Genomic DNA, 19,093 nt, shown 5'->3' with positions numbered 1-19,093 from the left:
TTAAATACTAGCTCATTTGAGTATAAATTCACTTAAATATTGGCATTAATTAAAATGAAATCGAAAAACTAATTATTTTTTCAATTATCAATCTCCAGCATAAAATTAAGTATTGCTTTACTTCTTCATCTCCTTACGTGTGCATGTGTGTATGTGGGCATATATATATAAAATATTCTCCCTTTCTCCCAAGTTTATTTTAGTTTTATGCCCCGTTTTCTTACATGCTGAAGTTGTATTTCTCTTTGTTTGGAGGAAGCATTCCTAATTATTTGCGCATGGGGCAAACTCTTGAAATGACTTGTTAGGTGAAAGCAGTAATTTTGAGAAATCTGGGAGAGTCACCAGGGTGAAATCATTGAGAATCACCTGTAAGGCTGCACGTTACTGGTATAATATTTTTCTTGTATTTCTTATTTTGCTGAATTCACTTGAGTGAACTTTTTCTGTCCAATGAAAAATGTCATGGTTTGGCAGTTTTATGTTTCAGATTTGTTTATATCTTTGTGATAGGGGATGATCAAAGAGAAAGCAAAGCTCATTAAAATCCAATTACCTCATAGTTTGGATTTTTTTTTTCAGTTTTAAAGAGAGTCTGATTTACCAAAAACACAGCAGAAAAATAATTTTTTTTAAACTCATTTAGGTTCCATAAAATATTCTGGAATATCTTTCAGAAAATACTGTGTAATGGGATAAAAGCAGCTTACCAGCATAAAGGTTAGAAAGGGATTTATCACCTCATCCTGCCAAAAAGGGTCAAAAGAAATACTAGCGAACTGAAACGAGTCAAAGTTGACACTGTTCAGACACACTGAAATTGTTCGCAATGTGAGCAAAGTTTGTTCATATTGGAGGTAGAGTTTTCTGTGGACAAACCTGGCTGCTTATTTCATTGTAAATACTACATGAATGTCTGATTTTTCTCAGGAATAAAAGTCATTGTGCAGTAAGCACTAATATACTTTTTGAGGTTAATATCTTTTTAAGATAAATAGCAGAACTTCCTTAGGTTCTCCTAGTCATACCTAGTCCCTATACCTAAAACCTCTTACTCAGAGCTTTATATTAAAGTAGGCTTCAAGATGATAATTCAATTTTGCAGCTGCTATTGAAATTTCAAAATTTTTTTCACTACCGATTGTGAACAAAACAAAATAATATGAATACAAAAAGTGCAATTGTGCATTTAAGCATCTATTTTCAGATTTCAAGCCTGTCTTTATGAATTGAGCCTTCTGTTTTTTTTTTTACTGTATAATATTTATATGGGGATAAATCAGATCTTGTAACAACTGTGAAATAGGCTTTATATATAGTAAATCATAACAAATTGCTATTTGTTGTACTGTATATCACATACAGTAGAAGCTATGAGGACCTAAGGTACAGGACACAGCTTGTAGAAAACATGTAGTATTTTTTATTACACCAGCTGTTATTGTTGAAAGCTGAAGACTTAATCTTGCTTTATTTTTGCCAGGTTATTAGTCAATGTATAGAAATGTGTTAGAAAATTTTTATTAATTATTTTTTATGATATGCATTTGAAGTTTGCATTTGAGAGATTTAATTTAAGAGTAAGGTGCATCCCTTTAAAAAAAAGCTGACCAAAAAGTTGTGTTTGAAAACATAGTATTTTTATTAATTGCTTCGATTAAGAAAATCCAGTTCTTGCATCTCAATCTTAGTGTGTTTGATTATATGCCAAATGTGAAAAATAAATTTTAACATGACTTGAAATAAGGAGATAAAAATGTACAGCTCTTTTTACTATTCTAGTTCCAAATGGAAATTTGTTACAAAAACATTAAAAAAAATACACCAGTAAAATTCATGGAATTTTTTGAAGATTCTGCTCTGAGTAGAGGTTTTTAAGTTTCTTATCAGGAGAACTATTTTAACAGAATCTTTCCAGTTATGATGGAGAAACTTTATTTAACGTATAATTGTTACAGTTTGTGTTAAAGATAGAAGGTTTATACTAAGTCAACAGAGTATACTGTTAGATCACACTGTAGTGGAACTTTCTCTCCTCTTTCACCAATGCGGAAGATTATGGGGTTTGTTTGAAGGTGGGGCATTATGCATATTGAGGTTTCTTAATCTTCATGGCACAGTCAGACACTGCGGGTGGTTGCATTGCTTGTCTTGGCAATAGAGTTGTTCATGAAACTAATTATATTTGCTTGCTGTTATCTTCAGGGTGGAATCGGAACAATCGTTACTTTCTTTATGCAACTCAGGTTAATGTTTGTTCCTTACAGTGCTCTGCACTCTAAGACTTTATGGCTATTGTGGGAACAGAAAAAGATGTCCATTTTAAAATTCATTAGTGTGAGGACTTGCACCTATTTGGTTTTGGCATATAGTGTGATTATTAGGGCTAGTATCTTGATACCAGTTTCAGTTGAAATTAGTTATCCACAGAGATCTGTTGTGCTGTCCCATGTGTCGGATTATTCTCTTTTACTGTGGCCATCTACGGTTTTGAATTTTGTCTGAGTAGCCTGTTATCCATAGAAGGAAAGGTGTATTGAATTACTCTTAGGGAGCTTCTCTCTCACCAGATGGAAGAAAGAATCCAGACAGCTAGTTTGGAGTAAGTTTTAGATGGCTGTGTTGAGATCACTGCTACGCAAGGGATTAGTTACATTTGGATATTCATATCAAGTTGACCTTGTTGTATTGTGTTTTTTGCTGTCCCTTTACCAAGGGTATGGTTCTGTGTAAAGTCTCTTCCCGCTCCTCACTCCTGATATATTTTTCACAGAATCACAGAACGGCCAAGGTTGGAAGGGACCTCTGGACATCATCTAGGCCAACCCCTCTGCTCAAGCAGAGACACCTAGAGCACATTGCACAGGATTGCATCTAGGCAGATTTTGAATATCTCCAGAGAAGGAGACTCTGCAACCTCTCTGGACAACCTGTGCCCGTGGTGTCACCCTCACAGGAAAGAAGTTTTTCTTCCTGTTCAGATGGAACTGCCTGTGGTTCAGTTTCTGCCCGTTGCCTCTCGTCCTATCGCTGGGCACCGCGGAGAAGAGTCTGGCCCCATCCTCTTGACACCCTCCCTTCAGATAGTTCTACACATTGATCAGATCTCAATCTTCTCTTCTCCAGGCTGAACACGTTGGATAGAAGGCAGTAGCTTAGAGATAGCGTCTTGTTCATAGGGGATCTGTTTATAAAAACAAGTGGCTAAAGCTGTAGTTCTCTGGAGACTTCTACCCAGGTTCCCTCTAACGGTTTTAGAATAGTCAATCCAACAGAGACAGTATCTTTTTTTCAGGCAGTTTTTTTTCCCACAGTAAATAGTTGTTCTTTAATTAGTTATTTTCAATTATTTTTTAGTATATTCTTTTTTCTGTTAACCTTTCTAGGATGATTTGGAGGGAATGGGAAAAGAAAGTTTAAGTCCTTCTAAGTTTTGAGAAGTCTTTCTTCTGATACTTCTTTCAAACTCAAATACAGAGGAGGGATTTCCAGTCAGGCGTCAAAGATGAGAAATCACAGCACCACTTAAATTTCCTTTTGAATTGAGCACTCAGTTTGTGATAGGTTGAAAACTTTATTTTGAATTAGAAACCACAAAAAAGAATTAGCAAATAGGAAAAAAGAAGATTTCTCTTCTTAGAGGATGATGATTAATTTTGCCATTTTTTGTCAATGACTTCTTTTCTTGCTTGATTTATGCCATTATTTTCATTAGAAATATTTTTATTAGAGATTAATTGCACTGAGAGCTGCACTAAACTTCTGAAAGATTTGTATTAATTACACAGTGACCATTCTGGTTTGATATTGTGTATGTAATATTGAATTCTCAGTTTGAGTTATGTTTAGCAATAAATTAGAAACTTTAAAAAAAAAGTCTTTGGAACTCAAGTAATATAAATAAAGGCATTGAGAGGTTTTTTTTAATGACTTAGAGCAACAAGTAGTTAAAAATAGGACAGAATGTAAGGCAAAACTTTATTTTTAAACATACAAAATTTAATTTTAAATAATAGATATATCTGCTATGTGTTAAATATGCTTTGTTCTCATAGGCAGTGCACAATTTGGTCATTTCAAAAACGATTTGTTTAGTAGTAGTTAGAAGTTACTTACCAGGTAAAGAGTGCGATGGTGTTCATGTCAGGGTTTTAATTTAGGACAGAGTCATTCCTCTCTCCCTTTTTATTATTATTTTATTGAATAATTCTATGTGCTGCATGTAATTCTTTTAATAAAATAAATTTACAGAATAAAGTAAAGTGTACCAATAACAATTATGGCAAGTTGTATATATATAGCTTATAGAGACAAAGTTATGTCCATGATATATGTTTGTATATATCCTGATTACTGATGTGCAAAAGGTTAAAAGTATATTGCTGACTTTTTCTTATTATTACCAGCTTTAGGCAGTTGATGAGGAAGAATAGTTGGACAGCTCTTACTACATCTTTTAAAGGCAGATGCCTACATCAGTTTTGATACAGCCAGTTTATAAAGTAAGCAGTCGCATTGATTCTCAACTTCACTCAGTGTTTGAGAATCAAGCTGACATCACTGCTGCTATGCAATTAATTGTTGGCATTTTTTCAGAGCAAATATTTGCTTGGGCTGTCTGTACACAAACAAATTAATTCTGGAATATCTATTTCAAAGCGGGATTGCCTAGGTCAATTTGAAACATAATTGTTGCTGGTTTACAGCAAAGTGATGGAAGCGCTCACCCTCAGTAAGTGAAGTTCATTCTGTTGTACTGTCAAGAATAAATAGGAATCAGAATTTTCGTTTCGAAGACCAAATAAGCAAGCAGGTCTGCTGACTCAGAAAGTTTATTTTTTTTAAGCTGTCCACTCAGTGAGTCCAGAATGATTTGAATCTCATACTTGTCATTCTGCTGTGCCTTTGAAATGAGATCATTACAGGTCTCAGCATGCCTGTAGATGGAGCAGCGAAAGTGACATTTTGGTTCTGCTCAGAAAAAAAAAAAAAAAGATCCATTATATGCATTCTATTTTATAGAGAGTAATCTTTTTAAAAATTAAAATTGAAAAAGCCCTGTACCTCAGAGGAATTCCTGTACAGTTATCCTTCTTTTCCTTTTGCTTAATCATCTATTTGCATGTAATAAAATTAATTTCATTTATTAGCTGTATTGCCAACATCTCCAAATGAGTATGGAAGCAAGTTGGGTTGCTGGGTTTTATGGCTTATTCATGTTGTGTAAACACCATACCCTAAGGTATTGCTGGCCACAAGGAGGGGCCAGGAAGGATCTCCTACTGTTCTGTGTTTGTTTCGGGTTGAAGATAAAATGAAGGGCATAGTTCATGTTTATTATAAGAAACTGAGAGCTATTTTATGACCTCTAGTACACTGGGGATACATGAAGCAAATGAAGTGGAACTTTCTGAATTAATTATCAGTTGGATGGGGGTCTCTGTTTGCAGGGAAATAGTCCTAGTTATCCAAAGAGTCACTTCCTGTTAAATACAGCTTTGACCTGACAAAGTGATTCTATAAGCAATACATAAGGGATTTTAAGTTATTTATACTATGTTTATCAGCCAGTTGCGCAGACAAGATGTAATGCATACATTCACTTCACAAACATAAATTGATGTGCTTTTAGTTTAAAACTGTAACACAGTTATTTTCAGATCTGCAACTACAAATGGAGGCAAGTGCTGAATGTGTTTTGCGGTATGTTTTAATCGTATTAGTCTTTCACCTCTAGGACAGGTAAAAAGTGAAGGGCGGGAATGAAGTGATAAAAACTATATCTAGTTATTTGACAGTATAGACAAACACAAAAATCTGCTACTTTAGAACTATGTAAATTTTTTTATAATGGTTGATCCAATAGCTAATTTTCATAGAAAATCTTTTTTTATGTTCTAGGAAGGTAAAGAAATATGTGTGTACAAATGATAAGCTTTCATCCAGCTTTAGGTCAAAGTCCTTCTGCTTGACTTCTTTTCAGTCTTGTGCCATAGTAAGGGAATAGAAAGCTTGGTAAAATACTTCATAGTGAGTACACATAGAACTCATGCAGTCATATGAAATACAGCTTACACTTTAGGTTTGTTTGTCTAGATTGGGAGAAATACTTCACATACATGAGAAAGAATTGAAATAGTCAGTCAGTAGAGTCAATCAGTAGTTTTAAAAGACATGTTGCTTACATTTAAAAAAAAAAAAAAACTATTTTCAGAGGAAATGGGAGTACATCATAAATAAAGCTTTCTTTGTATAATAATGTAGTGTGGTCAAGGTATTTCCCAAGGTAGTGAAAACTGGAGGTTCATTCATACCTCCGAGGAGAGAATCCAGACTAGTAGCTGATATACGTAGCATCTAAGTTGCTGATTTTCAGATTTGGTGATATGAATGCTTCATTTTTCTAGTTAAAGTTTTAGCTATTCTTGATTTCCATTTTCAAAAGTTGACATGGAAATGATGTGAACGCTTTTGGATAAGGAAATAAGGGGAACTTTTTTCTCCTTATTAAGAGGATAGAGTTGACAATTATGATTTGATTTCAGAATAAACTTTATTCAGAAGCAGCACATAAAACCAGTTTCTTCTGGAATTAATTACTTAAGATGAATTCTTAGCCCTTCAGGGAGGGGGGGGCCAGGGTTGGAGAAACACTTTTAAATTTAATAATTGAGTAATTTTTTGCTGAAAACTGCTCCATATTCACACAGCTGTGCTCGGACTCCTGCATCAGATATTTGAAGTTGTGATCTTACCTGATGTGTGGAGCTGAGAGTGAGAGAGTCATTGGTTTCAGCTTATACTTGCTCTTCAGAACACTTTCCGTCAGAAGTTCACAATTCATCTAATCTGAAAACAGATGGCTAGAATAAGTCATGTGGCTTGTGACTTAGAAGTGACTGGTAAAGGAAAACTAAGGTGACAAACTTGGTTATAAATGTGTACAATTAGGTGGGATGATGGTGACATATAGTAATGAATTCAGTTCTGATAAGTTGTTCATATGTGTACATCCTTGATCTCTCCAACAAATCTACTAAGAATGACTATTTCTTTGTGAATGTGATTATTTTAAAGTCCATTTGATTTTTGGTTCTGAACCACATTCTAACCATGTATTTGGAAACAAAGAAAATACATTTACATTTCTGTTTTTCGTCTTTGCTAGGAAACCCGGTTAGATGACAATCATCATGTTGCAGTGGCTCTTGGGAAACAGGAGGGATTTGGCCAGAAGCATTCCTATGTAAGGAGTTATGAAACTTTTGCAGGTCTTGGACATAAGTTTGCAGTCTGATGCTGTAGCTGAAACTGTATATTATCTTGGATATAGGTGCAAGGATAAGAGAGATTATCTGAAGTACAGTATTAATCAGATTATTAGTGAACTGTTAACCTGTTTCAGAAAAGGTCTTGGAATGAGATACAGTTTCAGAGGACAGTAACAGATAATGTCAAATCTAGAACGCATGGTGACAGTGTTTAATGTGTTTATTCAAGAGAAGGTTAAGTGATATTTATCACAGCCTGCTAGCACTCATGTAGGAAAGAGTTTTGAGAGGGAAATGGAGATGGTCAACCAATCTGGGCTGCTAAACTGGTATGCCACCTCATCATGCTGATTTTAATGGAGGATGACATGGAGCGTGAAGACATTATGCTATTGCTTCAGTATGTCAGTGCTTGTCTCTGTTCCCTCTCTACCATTATGTTCTGTTTGCAGAACATGTTTTCACAGAACTTTCCTCAAAATCTGATAGCATGTACTTGTAATTCACAGGACAACCCAATCATTTCTATAAAATACTATGGTTTAAATTCTCCATAATGTTAAGAGCATTTATTTGTGCTCCGCAGTTACCTGATTTGAGACAGATCTCCACAGAAGATGACAATGAGTTTCTTACCCTATTTACTTGCTATAAAACATCTTTTAATCTGTCACTCGCTAAATTTCACCTGAGTAGATGAATTCAGTCAGAACATAATTGTCTTCAGGCAAGTATATACTCAAGTTCAAACCAGATTCGATACCAGTATACATGCTTACCTCAGAGGCTTAGTTCATATTTGGTATGCATACGTGATGTCACTTTCATGGCTTCAGACACAGTTTCTGTAGCTTTAGCTCATCTCTAAAATGCCAGATGAACAGGAATGTCTCAACACTCTGCCGCTGGTGTGGGGATATGAAGTGACAGGCAGCTCAATTAATTTTTCTTTCAATCTACATTTGGACAACTTCCAGAGTTTTGCTATGCTGTTACAACAAACACAAACCGTTTTGTTGTCTCTCCATGTATTCCTAGCTGTAGTTTACTGCTCAAACAGTGATGCAGAGAGAGCAGAGTTTTTTGTTACTTTAGTCATTTACTCAGCTACCTTCATTAGCAGACATCAGTATTCACTCCCCAAGAGGTTAACAGCCAACGTCAAAAAATGTTTGTGAGATGTACGAAATAACTGTAGGATAACCCTGCTGACGTTTATCAAATATTAAACATTAAGAATGTTTCTTGAGCAAATGCCAAATTTGGAAGAATCAGTTGGAAGAATCAGAATCAGTTAAAGTCATTCATGTAGTTATTCTGTTTGCTCTGCTGTTTGGAAAGAGTTACATTTACCAGTTGCATACAGCAGGATGTACACTAATGCATGCTTAGAAAAGCAAACCTTTTTCCTTTCAAATATAAATTTCTTTAAAGTGATGAAATTAATGCAGAGACCTTGACACACTCCTATCTGATATCCTGGTCTGCGCTTAATCTGAATTTAAAACTGAGAGTTGTAGGTTTGCTGTGATCACTTTCATCCTTTAACACTATGTGCTTCTGTGAGAAGACCAAGTGCGTGCACAACCACAGTGATTGCTGGTGTTCGAAGGAATATGAATAGCCATACCTCCAGTGGAATAAATCCTGAGAGTATCATCTCAAATAATCATGCCTGCTGTAGAATGAAGTATGCTTTTTCTCTCTTTTTTTCCAGCCTTAAGCAATGTTTCCGTGGCGTTTCTGGAATTCTCTATATCCGTCTTCTCTCAAATTTCTGGGCTGCATCTCAAAAAAAAAAAAAATTGATTTCATCTATGTGCACTGTTATGTGCTTCTGTTAGTTACCTTCTAGTCTAAATTAGGGACTGTGACATTGGTCTGGATCAGAATATTTTGTTTTCTTCAGTAAGTAATTTGTAGTATGAACTGCACAGGAAAGGCTGCAGGGAGAAAATTGAGGTTTATTCATTCATGTAATATTTTGTATTTTCTTTAGGTATATTCCATGAAGTCTAATCAACCACAGTTTATGTTATTGACTTTTGAAGACTTGGTTGCATCTGGTATTCCAGTCGCACCCGAGGATTCTACATATTGGGATAATTTTTGTTCTAAGCAGGAGAGTCCAACAAAACAGAATTCACATTCAAGATAAGAATATGTGCAAGAAAAAGAAATGTTGAAGATCTCATGCTATTCCTCTACGTAATTCAGATTGTGCGAATATGTGTACGTGTTTAGATGAGAAATATCTTTCCTTATTTAATCTGACAGTAGTATTCTCACCTTTTCAAAACTTTCATTCTTTATATTGAGAAAGATACATATTTTCTTACTGAAAGAGTTCTGAGTTGAAGTCTAAGCTGACCACATGCTTTTGCCTCTCCTTGCCAGTGGTTCTCACGTTTCAGTGATTATTACCTTTGCTAAGAGCAGCAAGCAGAGTCACATTAATGTTGTTGAGTCAACAAATGTTTAATATAGAAAGAAAATGTATTTCTATGTGTTATTTATGCTGAAATTTAAATTATGATATTGCTGCTACTCTTACAACCTTTTTTTTTTCTGAGGTGGCTGAATAAAGCCAGAAGAATTGGTACAAATCCTTTTGCTGTAACTGTTTGGCACAAGTGTTATACAAGATCTGCAGTTTATTTTTATAATAGCAGGCCAAAGAAGTCAGAATATCATCATTCTTGGAAATACGTCTGTTTGAAACTAGCTTGAGAAGGGATATTATAAGTATGATTTCGTATGATTTTCACTTACAGCCTTTGTTAGTTAAAGCGTTATGTATATAACTTAAGATTTTTTAACTTAAGAGTTTTTTAACTCTTCTTTTGATATTTTTCCCTCGGAACAGATAAGTGCCTAACAGCAGTTCTATATTCCTAGCCTTGCACTTACATCTGTACTGTACTAGACGCTAGAGCTTGCATGGGGAATTCCTAGTAGTCTCATAGCATCTGAAGACATAGACTATTTTATTAGTAAATAAAAGTATTTTTAATAGAAGTAAATTTAATAGTAAATAAAGATTTCTGGAGAAGATGTGTAGACCTTGAGTGCAGCATTTGAATATTTCATATTTTTTTTTCAAAACAAATCCTATTTTGTTCCATCTCCTCCCACTTTTTTTTCTCCTCTAGGAGGTCAGATAGGTTGTGATCTCTCTAAATGTAAGGAAGCATACTGAACAGAATGATTGTCACAACCCAAAGAGTGCATTTCTGTCCTACAGTTAAACACAGATCTTCAATGAGTTCAGGTTTGTGCCCAAATTGGCCGCTTCCTGTATTTTGACCAAAGGAAAATCTAGCACCATAACCACTGCAACCGTGCCTTATTACAAAGATAGAAAAGGGTTTAGGGAGAGAAGGAAATGAGTTTTACAGTATAGTATAAGCTTTTGTGATTTTGCTGTAGATAATCACTAATTCAAATATGCTATTAAACTTTACTGCTATTAGCAGTTTTGATTAATATTTTTGTCTCCATTTCATTGACCCTCTCATCTTACATGCTAATCATAGCTTTTTGTTCAAAACCGCAAATCAATGAAGCAATGCATCTTCTCTCTGGACTCAGCAGGGGTTAAATTAAATGTTCAGTAACTTCAGGTTTGAAGTTAGCAGAAATGTAGAATAGTTCCTCTACACATTGTAGGTGAAATATTCAATGTGATTTTAAAAATTAAATAAGATTTGCAACAAATAATCAGAACTTTGTGGAGAACAGAAAGGGCTATTCAGAGGATATGTAACAGTAACATGTACTTGTTTAAGATATTTATAATTACTTCAGTTGACTCCATTTTATTCTATTCTACATGAAAGATACTGTAATTCCAGATGTGCAAGCAAGTAAAGGTGCATGAGACCTAAGATAACTAGCAGTGTTGCCAAGATGGAAAAAAGGACTTGTTCTGCCTCAGTTTTTGGAAGAATGCAGAGTACTCAGAGTAAGAAGAGCTGTGCAGAGTACTGAGCTCCATGGTTGCATATTTGTTACTGCACTGGTACGTGCCAGTCCTCACCAGTCACTGGGGACCCCATCAGTTGCAGCTATACCAGCCAGGTTAAATTGCCAACTTTTGTGCTGGGACATTGAAATGGACTGCAGATAGGGGGTGGGATGAATAGAGAATTTTCCTACCTGCATTGGTGAGGATAAAGGAATTAATTTTATTTTAGAAATAAGTTGCTTTTGCCTGTTGACAGTGTCTCAAAACAGATTTTTTTTCCTATTGGAAATAATTTAAATTTTAAAAGTATTAATGAAATGATTGCATTTAAGTATGGGGCTAAGCATTTGTATTAAATTGGAAAGTGACGCTTGGTTTGCTGGACAAGAATATGATTTTCAGGACTTTCTGTTTCTAAGCTTTCTGATTAACTTTTTCTGTAGTAAAAACATAGATCCAGACAGAATCATTCAGAAGATTTGCAGTTCCTTGCATTATGTTTTTCCCCTGACTTTGTTTTACACTGAGCTATTTGAAAAATTAAGATTAGTGTTTTCTTTAAGCCTTAGGTAGCAATAATATTACATGGTAATAACGCCTTGTGAAGAGCCACTTGAGTCGTGTTTTTAGTTTCAGTATCCACTGAGAGAATTTTTATACTTGTCTCCATCCACATTATGTTTGCAGGAAACTTTTCAGTTGTGTCTAGAAGCCGTCTGGCTTTCAGGCTGCTTCTGTAGAAGTCCCTTGATCTATTTCATTTCATTTCCGTTGCAGTAGGTCTACCTGCAACATGTAACTGGATCCTGAAGGGTAAGGAACTGCAAAAGCATAAGCTCTGCTCAGCGTGAGCCTTGACCAGCCTCTGTGTCACTCAGAGTAGAGAATTAGGTCTCAGACTGGAAACTGCCCTGGACTCCAGATCAAGTCCATGCTTCTCAGATGTATTAAAAGCCTCTGACGAAAACAAAACAAAACAAAAACAAAGGGCAAGAGGCTTGTCTACACCCAATGAGCAAAAGAATGTTATCACAGATAGGTTTTGTCTATGCTAAGGAAGCAGACCTTGCCCCAGAATCCCTGCCGGGCCCCCTAATCTCTTCTCCCCTGAGTAGTCATCCACCTTCTAACTACTAACATGACCGTATGTTCAGCACAAAATATGGTTATTTGGTTTGATCTTTTAGTTTTATTCTTCACTGAACAGATTGTCAGAAGTAGATAAATGTATTTAACTTGAACATATTCCCGTGTTTTAAACCCTTATGTATTTTGCATAAAAAAGATGTTACAGTTGATTGCAGAGTTTTAAGTGGCAAAAATGTTTTTCAGTACAGTTTCCAGCTACGTGACGAGAGATTGGTGACATTCAACATGAAAATGTGTAGCTTTGAAAAGTGGGTCATACACATTCACTCTTTCAGCATTTCCATAAGTCTGTAAAGCTTTGCAAAATACATCTTGTTACTGTATTATAGAATCAAATGCATTCCTTAATCAAATACACTGAATTTAGTCCACTAAGAAATAGTAGATGTAGTGGCGAAAGTAGCGTAAACGTGGTTGTAATTCATAGGTTGATTGAAACATCCACACAACAACACACCTTTAAAAAAATCATCTTTACCTTTGACATTGCAATAAAAGTGTGATATGCAAGGCAAAGCAAGTTAGGAGAAGGGGATGGTTCTTCAAATGAACGTGGGCTCTCTTTTTTGGAGCTTTCCAACGCCATAGTATGACATTCAATGAAGATATACACTATATGGGCAGGATTGATTCAATCAATTCTAAAACAGTGATTCAAACTTCCCTATTTAACTTTTACCTAGATCTGCAGGTGCATAAAGATGCTAGTTGCCTGTATTTGTGCTTCTGGGCATGTTCCTCCCGAATATTGATACTTTAGGTTGCTGTATACTGTATGGAAAATGTAGGCATGAAACTCCACTCTGGATTCTTCTCAAAGGAGCTAGCATTTAAAAAGTTTTTTGTGACTTTTTGTAATATGTGAGCATATTGTGTTGTTTGTCCTGTTTGTTTATGGTCAGATAGTATATATAACTACTTTTTCCTCTTTGACTGAATTTTAATTTCTACTGAAATAAAAAGTATTAATTTATGTTTAGATGTGTTTGTTTTTATAAATGTGTTGATTATTTGTAGCTCTACCTCTCTGAGTTTTTTTTTGATCTCTGTATTATTTAGATTTAGAGATAGATGGGATTATTGAATCACTAAGCTAACTCTAATGTTATTTTTGAAACAATTTATGGGAAGATGTCTCTACATGGTCCTGGAGATACCCTTTAGATGAAACAGAAAATGAAGGTCCAGACCAACTGTCCATTCTGTAGCATTCTTATAAGATGTTCTTGCCTTTCTGTCAGAAATTTATGGAGACTAAGATGCTCCTTGATTTCTTCTTGCAAGTATAATTTAATTAAGTGCAATATAATTTCTTGGTACAATTTGTAGCATAATAATGGTTTGTTCTACCTTAGAGTGAGTGTCCCATCATTTGGTCTAAATTGCAAGAATGTTATGAGGTTCAGTGCCTGTAGAAAGGTATATATTTTCAAATAAAAGATATGTGAGGAACTTCCTGAAGAATTTTGTTTGGAGCTATGTTGTGGAACACAAAAAGGCTCTTCATATTACAGTAGGAGCTCATTAACACAACAAGGAGGAAAACAAAACCCTTGAAAAATTATTTTGGATTTATAAGTGATATAGAGAGTGGAGGAGGAAAAGCATATTTCAGTTGAAATGCATCTTTGATCCTTCAACAATTAGAGATGCCTGCATACTTCTCTGTCTTTGTTATAAAGCAGTAAAGCCACGTCATGGTATAACAAGGTATTAGAGAACCTGCCCTTAGCCACTTTATATAAAGATTGGTCCTTGCTCATACCATTAGTACCGTTAGTATTGGGATGAATATGTATAATGTTGGGAAATGGTTTGCATCACTGCTAACAACTGAATAATTTAATACATTTTAATATATTGTAGGCTGACACTGACAAGGTTACTATCTGGTAAGATTCATAGCAGCTAAGTAACTATAAATGAAAGTAAGTCTGAAATTAGCACCTGAATAAGACCTTTCCAGTGGAAGAAAAAGTTATTCATTTTGTATCCTGCTACCATGACTGCTTATGCACTTTTTAATAGTCATTGGATAAAACGTACAATTATTAGGAGCTAGATGGAATGGATTCAAGCTTGGTGGAACTAAGTGTCATCACATCCTACTCCCTACATCCAGAATTAATGAACTGTAATCCTTCAACGTGAACAAGATGGGAGCTTTAATCATCATGTATGTTTGCTTTTGGTAATTTTACCTTTTTTGTACAGCATCTGAATAAGCTGTACATCAGTTCCATCCTGTTTCTGAGTATGTCCGAATAACGTGTGCAGTGCCATCAGTACCTCAGGACATCTAGCACATCTGCCTGAGGTACCTTTTGCTGCAACAGCTTTTAACTGGCTCGTTCCAGAGTGCTGAAAGTTCCTGCTGGCAGTGTTGTCCCCAAGCTGATGAGAAAATAACCAAAGAACGTTGTGGTGTCATTACAAAAAGTGGTACAATGTTCTGCTAATACTTTAGTGGGAAAGATAGGGAAAGGAATTGTATGTTAAGTCTTTAAGGTTGTAAGGTTGTACAGCAAAAGATAAGGGAAGATGAATGTAAAAGACAAGTTGAAAGTGTTTTGGTGCTAGATTTTAACTCAGTGAAAAATCCTTAGTTCTGCTTTGCTCTAGGGTCTCAAAGTACCTGAAATTGTTTGAATCATTTTATTTGGGTTTCTTTTTTTTTTTCTCAAGGTTAAAAGCAGTATTCATCTTGCACATTTTTGAAGTTCCTGTTAGATTTTCAAACTAACTGGTGAGTTTCTGTTGTCACAGTAGTTTAAGGTTTCCAGCCTTGGTTTGCCATTTTAACAAATTGGTTTCCTTTAGTCTTGAAATAGGTGAATTTCACTCTAGTATCCAGTCACATCCAATTTATCAATGGTACTCTCTGACAAGAATAAGAAAGCAGAAACTTGGACTGCCCCTGAATTCACATACAGGTTGGCCATTTCCCCTTCTTCTGTTTGACCATGTCCTATGTGCCTAGGATCTTCTGTGCACATGGAAGTTGTTAGCTGCCTGGTTAGGACGTATGTATAGCATTGTTACCACAGTGCTAATGGATGGTAGCAAAGGCTGGAGTCAGACAGTGTCTCAGATGTTCATGTAAAAATGCATCAGCGGAACCAAGAGTTTGAGGGAGTGAAGATCTTCATGCCAACCTGCTGCTATTGGAACAACTAGCAGTTACTCAGTTGTTCAATGTGATCCCATTTTGCTCAGAGGTGGAGAGTACGTGTTTCTGTTGTTATGGCTCTTAAGTTGCCTGATTATTTCTTGAACTGCATAGCTCATTGATCTTACAGATATTTCACTGAATATTGAACTTTTAATTGCATGACAGATAATTAGTTTTGATTTTTTTTTCAAAAGGCTGAAGCTAATCTAAGTATGTGATCTGGAAAAGGACAACTTACGGAAGTTGTTGCAACCTTGTTTTACAGATGTCTTATTTTTAATCAACTCAGATGTACATTATCTCCTTATAATCTTTCATCTTAATATTTGTATCATGTAAACTGTATCTTTCTTTGCCTTTTAGAAGGGTATAGAAAATAAAGTGCATCTGTGGTATCATCACAAAGCATTATGTACTGTATCCAACCAGTTTCTTACAAGCAGAATCTTGATTCTAAAAATAATGCTGAATCTTGTGTTTTTAACTATTTGTCCTTCACACAGTGTAAATTAGCATAGCTGTAAGGTTTTTTTTTGTGTGTGTGTGTGTGTGCAGCTACACAGATTTACAGCAGCTAAGGATTTGACATAAGATACTGACTATACTGTGTGGGACTTGCATCACAGTCATATTGTTGCTGATGTTTTTTTATTGAGAAAAATACATCATTCATCTCAGCACAAAATAGAAGTGAGTACTTGATCCATGTCATAAACCTCTTGGCATTGGCATGTTTTAGGTAAATGCTGGATAACTTTGTTTAAAGCCTTGAGTGGGAGAAGCACCTTGGAATACTTTAATCATTACAACTGCAACAGAAATTGGAAGGCATTTTTATGTCTTATAGCTTTAGATCAATTTCACTAGAGATATTTTTGGGTTTTTAAAACCATTATGAGTTTCTAAATTATCTGAGCCATTTTGCTCAGTTCAAAGGTAGCCCCATCCTGATCTGGACTTGCTCGAAAGAAATATTAAAGGAGAAAGCTCAACTTGTGACAGCAGTGTGAAGCTGGAACTCCCAGGAGAAAAACTGTATTCAAGGTGACAGGGCATTCCACCAAACTATTGCTGTCACCAGACATCCTGAGCTGGCCATCCTCAGCTAATTAAATGTCTTTGATCCTTCTAATGTTTCTGCACCATGAATTTACTGATGGTTGTTCTCATACAAATTTGCAAGTTTAGGCATAATATCAAATGTGCTGCTGTCTTTGACTTTCAGGCATGGTAGGCAGCTGTCCTAATAATCACTGCAGAAGGGACTGGAGTGTAGGGGAAGTGTAAAAAGATTAACAAAAAAGGTAAATAATCTTTATAAATATTACACGTTTTATATATTGTATATCATTGTATAATGCATAGTATATGTTATGTATTAGGACTGTGTTATATATACATGCATGTATTTTATGAATTGTTTTGCCTAAATATCTATAGTACTCTATTAAACTATTTTATTTTTCAGTTAAGGATAGGCCTGTGTTTTTCTTTTGAGTTTGTATAGGCATAAGTATATATATGTAGTTAAAAAATATTTTTGTTATTTTTCCTCAGGGTAATTTTTGATATTCTTAAATGGCTAGCTAATAAAATTGCTTTGAGTTTGTTGAAACAGTACACAAGCAAAATGTGAAATTACTGCCTACAAAATAATTTCCCTTTGAGGTGAATATCCTGTATTTCATCAACTTCAGCAGAACAGCTTACTGTAATCTCTCAATACTGATGCTAGGTGACTGGATTCTCACCCCATGTATCAGCTAATTGTTCAAAGTACTCTCTATCCTCACTGAAAGCAGGGAACTGTCTAGTCGATGAGGTACTGGTGTCTTTGTGAGAGAATCGCAATTTTTCTGCGTACATAACTATGCTGAATAGATTAATATTCTGAGTGAGCAGTGTTTACCACCTACATAAAAGCGTTCCACTAGTATTGTGACAGTTATGTGATCTACAATTAATTACCTACCTGTAGAACATTAGGAAAATGTATTGGATTAATTTTGTTTATTAAAATTATGTGTGGATAAGGGTTATACTTCAGTTGTGTACTTAGTTATAACATAATTAAATTCTTATATGAGTGAAAACTGAAAATGTGTTTCAAAAGGGGGCTCTTTCTGATATCATTGTTTCAGCCTAATTGCTTATTAGGACCTTTAAACGATTGCCTTGTTAATTTAAAATGTTTTCCCTAAAGTGCAATAGGATATTTATTTGCATTTAAATCATGACAGTGAGGCAGCTCCTCCTTGCAGAAACTGTTATTTTTTGGTTATCTTTCCAGACAGCAAGAGACAATGGCTAGCAGAGTGTTTATTGCGGTGAAAGCACATAGGTTGCAACTGACTTGGGTAAAGTCAGATATGATTACTATAAAGCTATATATCACTGGTCAGAATATAGTTCATCTTCTGAAATGAGTCTTCATAGAAAAGAGTGAAGGAAATAGTGGTAGGCAAAGGCAATAATTCATTCCAGGGTAAAGAAATAAAATAATGAAAATTTGTATATACTAGGAATTTTAAATGTAAAAGATTGATTTTGTAAAGTCATTGTCAGGACTTCAGAAATGAGGTGATAGAATGATTATGGGTTTGGTGCTGGGTTTTTTGGTGTGACACTGGTTTGAATGCAGGGTTGATTAAATTCTTGAGTTTGTACAAACAGCTTTTAAAAGGAGAGTAAAGTGCAGCTGCATTAAAATTTTAATGTATTTGTGCAAATATATCTGTTTTGGTCACACAATGTGTTTTAACTCATTTGTTCCCAGGCTACAGTCAATTCATCACTGGCAGATGTGTCAAGGAGTTGCTACAGATATATAGATATATACAGATAATCAGCTTTGAAGTAACTAGAAATTAACCCCACTTTTATTAATTAAATAATCAGGAAGTGTAAGAAAAGAGCTCCAAAACTATGTAATAAAAATGAAACAAAACCATTTGTCGGATGCAAGAGACGATTTAAAGCCTGACAGTGGGGGAAATTAAAAACAGTACCTTGAACAAATTATGGAAAGGAGCATGTTAAGAAATAACATATTTTATCTGTTGGTGGCTTCTATTAGAAGTATATGAATTTTAAAATGTGAAAAAGAGTGAATATAGTTAAATGTCAGGAGGGGTTTTTTTGTGTCATTTTGTGACACAAAACTTGCTTTATATGAACACAAATTTTTTTTATGACACAAAACTTGCTTTATATGAAGCAAGTTTAGTAACAGAAATCCCAGAAAAAAATACTGCATTGGATCAATTTTGCTTTAGCCCTAAGTCTTAAGTGCTTTTCTAGTATAACATCCAATTTGACAGAGTGATATCATTACAGTGCATGCTTGAAATATATTTAGGTTACTAACAGTTCTAGAAAAGAAGAGTTCAGACGCAAATGCTTTTAGAAACAAATGCTTCTGAAAGAGATTTTTGGCATTGTGGGTTAGCAGATAATTACAGAATTGCAGAATCACATTAGAAAATCTTGTGAGCATATCACAGCCAAATAACAATGAAGGGGTGATTTCACGGT

The 19,093-nt window shown here is 35.0% G+C and overlaps 1 protein-coding gene across 2 annotated transcripts in view; it reads left to right on the top strand.

Moving 5' to 3' along the window:
* The window catches only part of AASDHPPT (aminoadipate-semialdehyde dehydrogenase-phosphopantetheinyl transferase), a 46,993-nt gene extending 33,627 nt beyond the window's left edge, over positions 1-13,366 (top strand). The window contains exons 5-6 of one of the 2 annotated variants that reach the window (XM_068930357.1): positions 7,169-7,246; positions 9,271-13,366. In XM_068930357.1, coding sequence (XP_068786458.1) covers positions 7,169-7,246; positions 9,271-9,429 — 237 coding nt within the window. In that variant the 3' untranslated portion in view covers positions 9,430-13,366. The other variant, XM_068930358.1, reaches the window with a different exon arrangement.
* Positions 13,367-19,093: the final 5,727 nt, after the last annotated feature.

Source organism: Struthio camelus, chromosome 1 (assembly GCF_040807025.1).
Source record: "Struthio camelus isolate bStrCam1 chromosome 1, bStrCam1.hap1, whole genome shotgun sequence".
Classification (NCBI taxonomy): Eukaryota; Metazoa; Chordata; class Aves; order Struthioniformes; family Struthionidae; genus Struthio; species Struthio camelus.
This window is presented reverse-complemented; position numbering and strand designations above follow the sequence as displayed.